Here is a 12,133-nt window from a genome sequence, read left to right as displayed (position 1 = left end):
TATAGGTCACGACCTCTGTGTCCCTCCGGCAGATGGGACTCCACGTCTCTGCGGGTGACAAAGACGTCGCCGGGGGTGTGATGATCCCTGATGAAACCCCACCCATGCTGCAGGTTGAATTTAATCACAGTCCCGGTGGTACGGGGACCATGAGCTGCACGGGGGTTCCTCCTGGTCCGGCTCTTCTGCCCTGCGCTCTGTTCCTGCAGCCGCTGCTCACGGATCCGCCTCTCTTTCCGCTCTTGCTCGAAGGCTGCCAACTGCTGGCGGCAGCACTCCATTCGCTCTGCTGCGGCTGCCCGCGTTTCTTGAGTGAACCCCATGAGGTCTCCTCCAGTGGGGTCCCACTCGAATTGTGCTTCTTCTAGCGGGAGCGGGGTTCTTCTGACGGGCTTCGGAGCCGGAATCAGGGGCTCGCACAGGGGCCTTGCTCTTTGGAGTTCCAGTTGGTAGTACTCCTGGGGCCATACAAAGGGCTGCCCATCCGGGCACGTGTGCTGGGCAAATAGATCTTCGCCCAGGTGCGGCACTCGAGATGTTGAGGGCGCGTTGATGGTAGCGGCGCCCGGGTTGACCAGGCCTTGCGACCAGGCTTGGGGCACCCTAAAGGTAAAGGGCACCGTAAGGACGGCGGCGCCCGGGGTTACTCGGCCCTGCGACCAGGCCGGTGGCTCCGCGGAGGTAGGGGGCGCTGTTGGAATTGCGGCGCCCGGAGGTACTAGACCTTGCGACCAGGCCGATGGTATTTCCTGCTTCGCCGCGCTCAGGGTCGAGGCGTATGACGTCACAGGGGTCGCGGCCGCGGCTTCTGCTTGAGGCCTAGTCTGGCACGGTGACGATGCAGCGACGGGCACGGCAGGGGGAATTTCGGGCTCTGCGACGGGGAGCTGGGACAGGTACACGGTTTCTCGGCTCGGGGTAGAGACGTCCCCTTTACCTGCCTCCGTCCGTTCAGCTCCCTCCTCGGCGCCGTCTCCGGCCTTCACTCCTCCTGCACCATCCTCAGAGGCGGTCTGTCTCCTCGTCTCGGGTGGCGTGCTCCGCTGACGGGTTCCGGTCTGCTGGGCCATCTCACGGCTCCACTCCGTCAGCGTGTCTTGCTGCACCTGGGCCATCCTCCGTGCGAGGCCCTCCAGCGCGGTCTGTGCACACTCCCGGTCTCGGGGGAGCTGTGCTAGGATCTCCACTAAGCCTAGTGGGGTTGTTGCTTGCAGCAGGCTCCTGACCACTGGGTCGGTGCTGCCTGTCTCTCCCTCCATCTCCGGGTACGCTTTCTCTGGACTCCTCTCCAGACTTCTTGTCTCCGGGTGCGCTCTCTCCAGACTCCTCCAGGCTGCACCCATCTTCGTTCTTTTGTTCTGTCTCCGCCCACATTGAAGGTGGTCCCGGGGCAACTTTGTGATTGTCAGTTCCAGGGGCAGTTCTCTCACGCTGATGGACATATCAATCATCACAGTCTCTGCTGGTGGGGGCGGTTTCCACTTTTGGCGCCATTTCCGATCCTGGCCCACGATGGGAGGTGGCCTCTTGCCACCCTCTGGCACGCCCATAATGGCGTCTGCTCTTCCAAGGCGGGAAATCTTCTGGAAATGGCGGGAATCGTCTCCCAGTGGCGGGAAACTCCGTGGATGGCGGGAAAAAGCTGCAGATGGCGGGCAACCGGCGGGAAACGATCCGTGATGGCGTCCCATGGCGGGGACCCTCTGGAATCGGCGGGAGACTTCTTTTTGAGGTAAATGCGAACTTTTCTTCAGGCACGCAGTACCCGGTTGTTGCGGGCACGAAATCCTGCCGACTACGCCAAAGTTGACGCGCCCCCTGGGCCAGTGCTGTTTGGGGATTACCCGGAGCCGGATCAGATGGGGGTTGTAGTCTCCGAGTGGCGGTGACCCGGTCCGTGCCCAGGGTGTCAAACTCAGTGTGTGGCAGTCTTTACAGATGTTGTTAAAGGTCCTTAATGTCGACTACGCCACCCGTTGATTTGCGGTCACAAGGCCGCCGCTGCAGAAGGGTCCGCTGAGGCTGGTGGTGTGTGTGCAGCTCTGGTAGTATAACCCCCAACGGGAGGGGTATAGCCTCAGGGGGTCAGATGTAGAGGATGGTGGTTGTGCAGGTGCAGGATGAATCGGCAAGAAGACTCAGAGTCGGGCTGTGCAGTTCAGGGGTTTTTACTTACGGGTGTTCTTATGGTCACTCTGGCCTGAAGCGACCACCCGAGCCGTGCTGCGTCCACCAGGTCCTGGACTCGGCTAACCCCCAGGCAGTTCTGGAGCGTGGTCCTGAGCTCCTGTCTGACTTTCCCTCTCTTCTGGCCGTTCTCACCAGGGATCCACCTATGTCCGGCTCCCTCGGGTCTCTTGGTGGGTACACCTCTTCTGGGTTCCCTGACCCTATACTTGGTCTGCCTTCCTGGTGGATTTGGTGAGGGTCGTGGCAGATCCTGCCCACGACCTCCGGTCTCTGGCTAAGGTGTGCTTTTCTCTCTGCCAGCTTGGGATCCGGTACCCTAGGTGCCAACCCTTCACCCTGTTGCTTGTATTCTGGGGTCTTGGGGTTCCTTCTCCTTCTCTCTGGGTCCTTCTGACTCCTCTCTCTCTCTTGGCCTTGGAGCTGGGCCCAGCCGGAACCACAACTGCCTGTCAGCCCTTCTGGCTGAGCTTCTCTGCTCTGCTCCTCTGACTCTACAAAAGACCCTGTCCTAAGATGGTGCCCACCTTATATACTCCCTCTATGTGTGAGCTCAGGTGACCAGCACCCAATGAGCTCCTAGCATTTCCCAGACTGCTCCCCCTATCTGCCCCTACACTACTGGGATGTTCCACCCCCCTCCCACTCCAGCCAGGGACAGACACTGTCGTACCTGCACATATACCTAGTGGGAGTACCATTGATCTGTCCCCCGGAAATGGGATGTATGTAGTGCATGCAGCCTACTGAGCTCAGTTCCACACTCCATCCTTACCCGGGAGTGGAATACCACACCTCTGGCTTGAGGTGTAATACCCCTGTAGCAGCCGAATCCTCAGGGTGCTACACATGCACATGTATGCTGTAAGTCCGTATTGTTGCCTCGGCTGTACTGTGCCCTTGAGTGTTCTTTAGAATTAGGTTAACCATTCCACAAGAGACTAATTTTAAAGAAGCTGACATTTCCATTTTCCCTTTTCCCTATCGACTACAAATGCATTCTTGTGAATGCAAATTTTAGCATAAATATCCAAGTTCGGGCAGTGTTATAAAAAGTCATGTGAAGTCTCAAGAAATGTAGCTTTTTTCAGATATATTGGAGCTGTGTCTTGGATGTTTTTATAGCAGAGATTGAGTATACAAAACGGAAGCTACACCACCTCATTATTGGAGGGCATAGGGGGTAAAATCATTACATTATAGGCCAGACAGCTACAGCTAGAAAATAGGTTGAACATGATTTATAGAAACTCCAAACTGTTGATTGTGTTTCCTCCTAGTTCTCGGGTTTTTCCACATACTCTAAAAATCTACCAATAGGTTCCGTTGCTTCCTATAAAATAGCTCTTAAGTGTATGAGATGGGGAAATTAGATGAAGTCATGTAAGGGCTGACAATCACCAGATTGTGCACTGAGAAATAGTGATCTTTCCACGGAAACTCACAACAAACAGTGTTCATAGGTGGGGTGTTTTGTAAAAATGTCCAAATGTATGGCCAAAAGAGTGCAACCATTATGGTTTTCTACATCTTCCATTGACTTCAAGATAAAATCTACAGTGCCTACAAGTAGTATTCAACCCCCTACAGATTTAGCTGGTTTGATAAGATGCAAATAAGTTAGAGCCTTCAAACTGCAAACGAGAGTAGGTTTTATGAACAGAAGCATAAATCTTACAAACCAAAAAGTTATGTTGCTCAGTTGAATTTTATTAAATTTTAAACATAAAAGTGTGGGTCAATTATTGTACAACCCCTATGTTTAATATTTTGTGGAATAACCCTTGTTTTCAATTACAGCTAATAATCATCTTTTATAAGACCTGATCAGGCCGGCACAGGTCTGTGGAGTTATCTTGGCCCACTCCTCCATGCAGATCTTCTCCAAGTTATCTAGGTTCTTTGGGTGTCTCATGTGGACTTTATTCTTGAGCTCCTTCCACAAGTTTTCAATTGGGTTAAGGTCAGGAGACTGACTAGGCCACTCCAACACCTTGACTTTTTCCCTCTTGAACCAGGCCTTGGTTTTCTTGGCTGTGTGCTTTGGGTCGTTGTCTTGTTGGAAGATGAAATTACGACCCATCTTAAGATCCTTGATGGAGGAGCGGAGGTTCTTGGCCAAAATCTCCAGGTAGGCCATGCTATCCATCTTCCCATGGATGCGGACCAGATGGCCAGGCCCCTTGGCAGAGAAACAGCCCCACAGCATGATGCTGCCACCACCATGCTTGACTGTAGGGATGGTATTCTTGGGGTCGTATGCAGTGCCATCCAGTCTCCAAACGTCACGTGTGTGGTTGGCACCAAAGATCTCGATCTTGGTCTCATCAGACCATAGAACCTTGAACCAGTCTGTCTCAGAGTCCTCCAAGTGATTATGAGCAAACTGTAGACGAGCCTTGACATGACGCTTTGAAAGTAAAGGTACCTTACGGGCTCGTCTGGAACGGAGACCATTGCGGTGGAGTACGTTACTTATGGTATTGACTGAAACCAATGTCCCCACTGCCATGAGATCTTCCCGGAGCTCCTTCCTTGTTGTCCTTGGGTTAGCCTTGACTCTTCGGACAAGCCTGGCCTCGGCACGGGAGGACACTTTCAAAGGCTGTCCTGGCCGTGGAAGGCTAACAGTAGTTCCATAAGCCTTCCACTTACGGATGATGCTCCCAACAGTGGAGACAGGTAGGCCCAACTCCTTGGAAAGGGTTTTGTACCCCTTGCCAGCCTTGTGACCCTCCACGATCTTGTCTCTGATGGCCTTGGAATGCTCCTTTTGTCTTTCCCATGTTGACCATGTCTGAGTGCTGTTCACAAGTTTGGGGAGGGTCTTAAATAGTCAGAAAAGGCTGGAAAAAGAGATCTTTAATCCACACATGTGAAGCTCATTATTATTGGTGCCTGAACTACTTCTTAATACTTTTGGGGGACCAAACAGAATTCTTGTGGTTTGAGGGGTTGAATAATAAATGACACTCTGAATTAACTTTTAACGTTTTTAAAAAAAAACAGAACAAAAAAACAAAAACAAAATTTGCTGCAGTGCATTTCCCACTTCCAGGCTGATCTACAGTACAAATGTCACAATGCCAAGTTAATTCCGCATGTGTCAACCAGCTAAATCTGAAGGGGGTTGAATACTACTTGTAGGCACTGTATATACCACGCAGGGTACTACAACTCCTCATACAGCTGGGGCTGCAGGGACCCAGCGTATCCCAGCGGTCAAACCTTTGTAATGTCAGCGCATACACTGGGAACCTTTCCCAATGTATAGAAGCATGTACCCATATATGGAGAACTAATCAATGTGAATTTATCCCTAAAATAGAAGTAGGCACAAATTCTCTATTTCAGTTACCAATATTTTTTTTCTTGCTAGAGGGACAATAAGACTATCAGTTTTTAGTAAATTCTACTGTGGAGAGGTTATTAACCGCAATCTGTCTGTCTGTTGCACCATGGCTAGTGATATGGTGTAAATTGGTGCCCTGTACGGCAGGTCTAGCACGCTGTTCTTCATACATATTTTATGCAGAATAAGTAACTGAATATGATTGTGGTGCTCAGGCTAATTTGCTATACTTGTAGAACTAGGTGTAGTTACATGTCGTTATTCTCTTACCCTCCGTGATATTATGGTGGAATGTAGGAAACATTAATGTCTATAGAAGTAGCTTTTGCAGGCTCTGTGCTGCATTTTGTAAAAATGTAGCTGTTTCGCCCTAAGAATTTTGGTTTGCGCTACAGCAGATAATTCCAGGTGGTGTGCTAACTTCTTAAGATGTACTTTAGCTTTCAACTTGTGAAGGAGATCCTCCAATTTTAGGTTTCATCCCTTACAAAATTCATGAGCTACTTTTCTTTCTGCAGGTTTTCTCCCCTTTCTTGTTAATGAGTATACAAGTGAATACTGCTCTTCTCTGCAGCAATGTCTTACATACCCCATGTACATTTTATTGCGTAATAAGGTGCAAGAGGGGGGGGGGGGGCATTTGATGTTTCATATCTGAAACTCAATTTTGATGACACCGAAAACGTTGCTTCTCCGTGAAAGAACAGTCTGGGTTTTTGCCATGCTATAGAAGTAAAACCTCAATACTGCAGAACTTTTATACATCTACATCAATTGCCATATTGAAATTCATTACAACCTAATAAGGTGTAGGATCTGGGGTTTCTAGGGAGACCACGCAGTCATTGGTTAGTGTGAACCAGGTACTTGACTGATGTCTCTGTACGCTGTTTGTGTTGCTGATTACCACTAACCTATAACTTGAATGGAGTCTGTCAGCACAAAATGACTGTTCAAACCAAGAGCAGATGCTCGGTGCACCCTCAGTATGGCAAGCGGTTCCATGCACCTGCTAGTCTTCTTTTCCATCGATCTTTTTCTTCTTTGACAGCTCTAGCTTTATAAGAGTTAGAGGGGACAGACGGCTGGAAAACAAGTATTTGGAACAACTGCTTGGAAACACCAAAGATGCACCAAGCTCCTGTGCTTGGTTTGAACAGTTATTTTATTTTACAATGTAAAATAACAGCAACATGAATATTATTTTTATGCAGCCCTGGTTTCCATTTTAAGGTCACATATGTAGTATTCATGCTGTAATTGCCCATACTGTAAACTTTGAAGCCTTCTTAATTCGATCCAGCCAACGTCTGAAGCACTGCTTCTAAGCCGCACACTGATGTTTTAGGAGTGTGCTGGGGTGTACCACAAGTGGAGAACGGACTCTGGCTTCAGTTTAGCGAGTGTCTTCTTCAAGATTACTGTAAGCAATCGGTTTCATTAGACAATTCCAATTTTGTGTAAATGTCCAATGAAAAAAATATTGGGCTTAAGTTAAAATAAAGAATACATTTCACAAGTTTTTCTTTATAACAGAATCTCCAAGCAGCAAAAGAAATCTGTCGAGAGTTTAGAACAAAAGCTGCTAAATACCTTTTAAATAAAACCGGATAATGTGGTTTAGTAATTGGCTTACATTTTAATACAGCTTTAAACAGATTAGAATGTGCCCTATGAAGTAATGCTAGCACCATATAGCAGGTGACTTGGTAGGTAACTGGTGCGCTTTAACATGATTGGGGGTGCCTGAGGGGCAAAGAAGGGTTGATATTAAAGTGCCCCAGTGGAATGTCATCAATCACACTTTTTCAGATTTTTTTTTTTTTTTTGACGATTTTGTCCTGAAGCCTTTATATGGATGTCTAGTCTATTATAAACTGGGTCGGTTGGGAGGAAAAATATAACTTCTGGACATTCTCTGGCTTCATAAAGTTCAAAAGTAGGGATGAGCAGACCCGTGGAAGGTTGGGTTCTGGTACCTGAACGCCATTGAAAACCATGGAAGGTACAGGAATTTTGTATCTTCCCTCTTGGGTAGAAAGATGACAATATCACGTTGGAATTTTTCTTCCTCCCTTCACTTGCAGTTTTCCCCTGTTCTTCCCTACAAACTTGCAGGAGTGACCACTGCTCTATACACTTCTATAGGGCTGTCCCATAGAGGTGAGTAGTGTTGTGATCACACCACTTCTTTTTGGAGGACTCCTAGCGATCACACATTTAGCTCCTATCCTCCCAGGTAGACGATAGAGGGTTTTTCGCACTAAATACATTTAACGGTTTCTGAATTTATTAACGGACTCATGGATTTCACAGTTTAGACACATGACAAACACTGCAAATGGTGCATAAAGTGTTATTCCCACCTGAATATCACTGGCCTATAAGTGAAATACTCAAAAAAAAAATTGTATATCCTTTACATCTGAAATGATCTGCCAAACATATCCAACATTGATGTAAATCATAATACATTTGCTGGTAATTGAATGGAACATTCTGTATTTTTTATAGATAATTGCTATTATCACATTTCCTCTTTTATTACTTTTAGGGAAGTAATTGGAGCTTGATTACTTAACATTCAAAGTAGTAGGTAGAGTAGGTATACGTAAGCTAGAGATTGATAACATCCATGATTTATCACTTTGTGATAATGGACAATAAAAGGGCGTCACATTTATGATTTGTACTGAGCATTACACCCTGCACAAATCATACACCCGTTCCTAGATAAATGTATTGTTTTTTTTCTCTTTTAGTGAGTATGTTTTTGAACACGCTTACACCTAAATTTTACGTTGCTCTGACTGGCACATCCTCCCTCATCTCCGGACTTATTTTGGTGAGTAAAGCAATATTTCTTTTACTGTAATATGATGAATGTTTTGTTTTTTTGCTGGTAATTTTTACTAGGGCAGCTATCGTAAAGACATTTCAATTAATAGTCTTTTCCCACAATGCTGATTACGTATCTGCCTGTTAGGACAACACAATCATGGTGTGTTATAACATTAATAATTTGGAATAACCAGCTAAGTACTGTTTTAGTTACAAAAACCACAGTTATGTGTGCATGGTTATTGCCATTTTTGTCTGCATGCACTGTACTCCCAGTGTGCGGGTTACCACTATCCACACCTTACCAAAATGGCGGATCTCGGAAGTCCAATATAAGCCTGGTCTAGAAACTAAAATCTAACGCCCCTTCTCTAGGGATTCCATGCTATGAATGAGACTTTACTTTGTGCAGAATTCTCAACATTTGTGACCAAGTTCTCAGGCTTAACCCAGTGTACCTAGAAATGACAATGGCTGACAAGAACAAAGTTCCTCCTTGCAATTCATTAAAATAAAAAAATAAGTTTTCAGTAACTTCTAGAAGTTGTGCTCCATGATCCATATAAAAACACTTAGCCTTAGGCCATTGAGCTCCTTGATGACTTTTCTTATAATTTAGAGAAACCGCATACTATCCCATACAGAATTTATCACATTCTGCTGTTTCATAAAAAATGTATTTGCCACAATTTAGTTAATGGAATTTTCTAGTACATAACCATACTTCCTCCTTGTAAGAGAATTAACCAACATATGGGTCTGCATTTTCGTCATCATGATTTCACATACTGCCTGCTGATGACTGACCCTGCAGTCATTAAAACAAATGTTCTCTATGCCCCTAAACCATATTTTACTTGCGATTTGCTAGTTTTGGTAATGTAGGTCCTAAATGGGATATGGCAAACACAGTAGTATCCCTCCTGCTGCTTGCACAGGGTTGTTCCTTTGTTCTCTCTACATTGGATTCTTTAGGTTTATTGGGGTTGAAAAATGCTAGATGTTCATTGATTTTTTTGTTACAGAGCAGTATAGCAACTTTAGCAAATGAAGACCGATCTTCAAGGAGGATGGAAAAACCTGTAGCTATGCTTCACATTTCCTCCATCTTCCTCTGTGAGTCATCCATTTTTTTTTTGTTTGTTTTTTTTCCCATCTCTGTGGCGTTGCGGAGTCGGTAAGCCAAACCTCGGACTCCTCAATTTTCCATGACTCCGACTCCCTCATACATGGCTCATGTTTAAGTGATAAATTTACTGCAGCACAGATTCATCTTCGCTAAAAGTCTAGACCCCTGGATCAGGAATAGGACAGACATTTATAGGACATTTCATAACTTTCCCAAATTCATATGAAAAAATATTCTCCACAAACTGCATTGAACTACTGTACCCAATTTATTATAGATTTTAGGAGTCGGAGTTGGTCAATTTTATACTGACTCTGACTCCACCAAAATGGGCTCCGACTCTGAATCCACGACTCCAACTCCACAGCCCTGGTTGTGGGGATTGATTATCTTGATAGGAGTATCTTGTACGTGCGCATGATGTCTTTTCGATGCTGGCATGTCCGCATGTCTTAAAGAAGTTGTCCGGTACTTTTTTAAATTGCCCAATGTATTCAGCATGTGGGCATAAGTATATTTGTAAATACCTTGTGTTGCTGATAGTGCCGCTCACAGGCATTATCGGTGGCCGCTTACAGGCATCACGTGACCCCACGTTGACGTCACGACAGCGCTGGGGTCCCCGCAGTGGCTGCTGGGTTGTGGCGTGTGGGCGGGGTTATTACCCGCGGCACATCTGGCATCCACCGCGCTATTTTCCAATGAATGGGGAGAGGGAGAGCGCGCGGTGGATGCCGGGTGTGATGTAGGGGAATAACCCCACCCACAACCCAACAGCCACCAGTGGAACTCTGAAGAGGGACCCTCGGTTGCCGCCTGGACTTGTCGTGACGTCAGCGCCGGCTGCAGCCGGGGGACACGTGATGGCTGTGAGCGGCCAGTGATGGCGCCGCTCACAGGCATTATCTGCAACATAAGGTATTTACAGAAATATTTATGCCCACATGTTGAATACATTAGGCAACTTATAAATCAAGATTAACAACTCAAAAAAGGTAAAAAAGGGTTGTCCGGTACTTTTTTTTTTTATCGTTTCAGGCAAACCTAAAACCACCTGTGTGGGACATTGTCATACAAACATTTTTCAACTTTTTAAAAAGTTGCAGTTGGTGAATCGTCTGAAATCTTTGGTAAAGCCGAACCTCACCGAAAATTATAAATGTAAACAAAACAAGCAAAGGCCTATAAAATAGACTTGGTTAAAGGTGCAAGTTGAAAGAAGAATAAGGCGCAAATGGAAAATGGGTGACAACCCAAAATCTAGGGGGGAGAAAAATTGCAAACGCAATAATGAATGTCTTTTTGTGCTTGGTGTTTTTTGACCATTTTTGCGTTTGTGGATTTTTTTTTTAACTCTGCATATTCTCGAAAAAATGCATGTAATCCTTTTTACTTAATGGGTGCAGAAAATCTGCAACATCGTTAAGTTCAAATTCCCAAAATGATCTTTCGAAGTATTCCCACCTAGGCCATAAATTTCTGCATTCCCAATAGTGTGAGAGTTGCACATGGGCGGCCACCCCTTCATTCCTATCAGTGTTATCGAGACAAATGCAAGTCCCAGAGAAACTTAACAGACATTTTTAGTGTATCCTATGGATAAGTCCGACTTATATTAGTCACCACAAATTTTGGACTATGCGACCGTAGGCACAATATGGCATTAAGTTTTATTGGTCATTTCTAGTTTCTCTTAGATTCAGTGCCCAGGCGGTAGGTACTTGGTCTCCAACCCATCCTAAACCACTGCATAGAGCAAGTTTTCTATAAGTAATTGTGTGAGAATGCATCCCAGAGCTTTCTGCAGGAATGCCTTGTTAATGACCCCTGTGTATAGTGGTATACATAGACCTGTGCCATAATCTGCGATGTTTGCCAGGCGTAAGGAGGCTGTCTGTCTAATTGATTCTCTGTGGATATTTACAGCAAAATAGGCATTTCCCCAAAGAAGATCATATCCAGTAATGAGTGATCCCTGCGGAAGAAAAAACCTAATTGCTTTATTTTTTTGTGTTGATAATTTGTACTGCAAATGGATACTTGCTGATTTATGATACACCCCCACCTTTAATAGTTTCCCTATCAAGCCACAGAGTGGATGTAAATCTAGATTTTGTTTTGACCACCAGAACTTATTTACCTAGTAGCATATTCCTAAACAAAGTAGGCATCATCTATTAAGCGTATGAGTGTGTGAGCGATCTGAGCGCTTCCCGGCAATAAATCTAATATGCAAAGCTGCAGACAGCACATTTGTTTGTGTGGCTTTTGCATCAGACATCCAAATGGTAATGGTTAATATAAGGTCAGCATTTGTACCTTCCCTGGGAAAGCAATGCATGCACTACTTTCCAATTTTTTTACTTTTTTAGTAATATTATTATGACTTGAGCCCCAAAAGTAACATTTTACATAGTAATAGATCAGATAAGGGGTCGGCAAATATTTTAGATGTATGATGAATCTTGTTCCCAAGGCAAGTGAGGAAAATTATATCCCTGCATTGTTTAAAATAGGGCCCACACTGAGTAACAACTTGTACTGGGTCCACACTGAGTAACAACTTGTACTGGGTCCACACTGAGTAACAACTTGTACTGGGTCCACACTGAGTAACAACTTGT

The 12,133-nt window shown here is 45.5% G+C and overlaps 1 protein-coding gene across 5 annotated transcripts in view; it reads left to right on the top strand.

Moving 5' to 3' along the window:
• Positions 1 to 12,133, top strand: part of ST7 (suppression of tumorigenicity 7) — a 124,064-nt gene that overhangs the window by 70,082 nt on the left and 41,849 nt on the right. For 4 of the 5 annotated variants that reach the window (XM_073651909.1, XM_073651908.1, XM_073651907.1 and 1 more), the window contains exon 2: positions 8,302 to 8,384. In XM_073651909.1, coding sequence (XP_073508010.1) covers positions 8,302 to 8,384 — 83 coding nt within the window. Of the gene's footprint in view, positions 1 to 8,301; positions 8,385 to 9,405; positions 9,497 to 12,133 lie in introns of those variants that run through there. The other variant, XM_073651911.1, reaches the window with a different exon arrangement.

This window comes from Phyllobates terribilis, unplaced genomic scaffold (genome assembly GCF_046119375.1).
Source record: "Phyllobates terribilis strain yellow unplaced genomic scaffold, ASM4611937v1 Scaffold_11__3_contigs__length_659146591, whole genome shotgun sequence".
NCBI classification, from domain to species: Eukaryota; Metazoa; Chordata; class Amphibia; order Anura; family Dendrobatidae; genus Phyllobates; species Phyllobates terribilis.
This window is presented reverse-complemented; position numbering and strand designations above follow the sequence as displayed.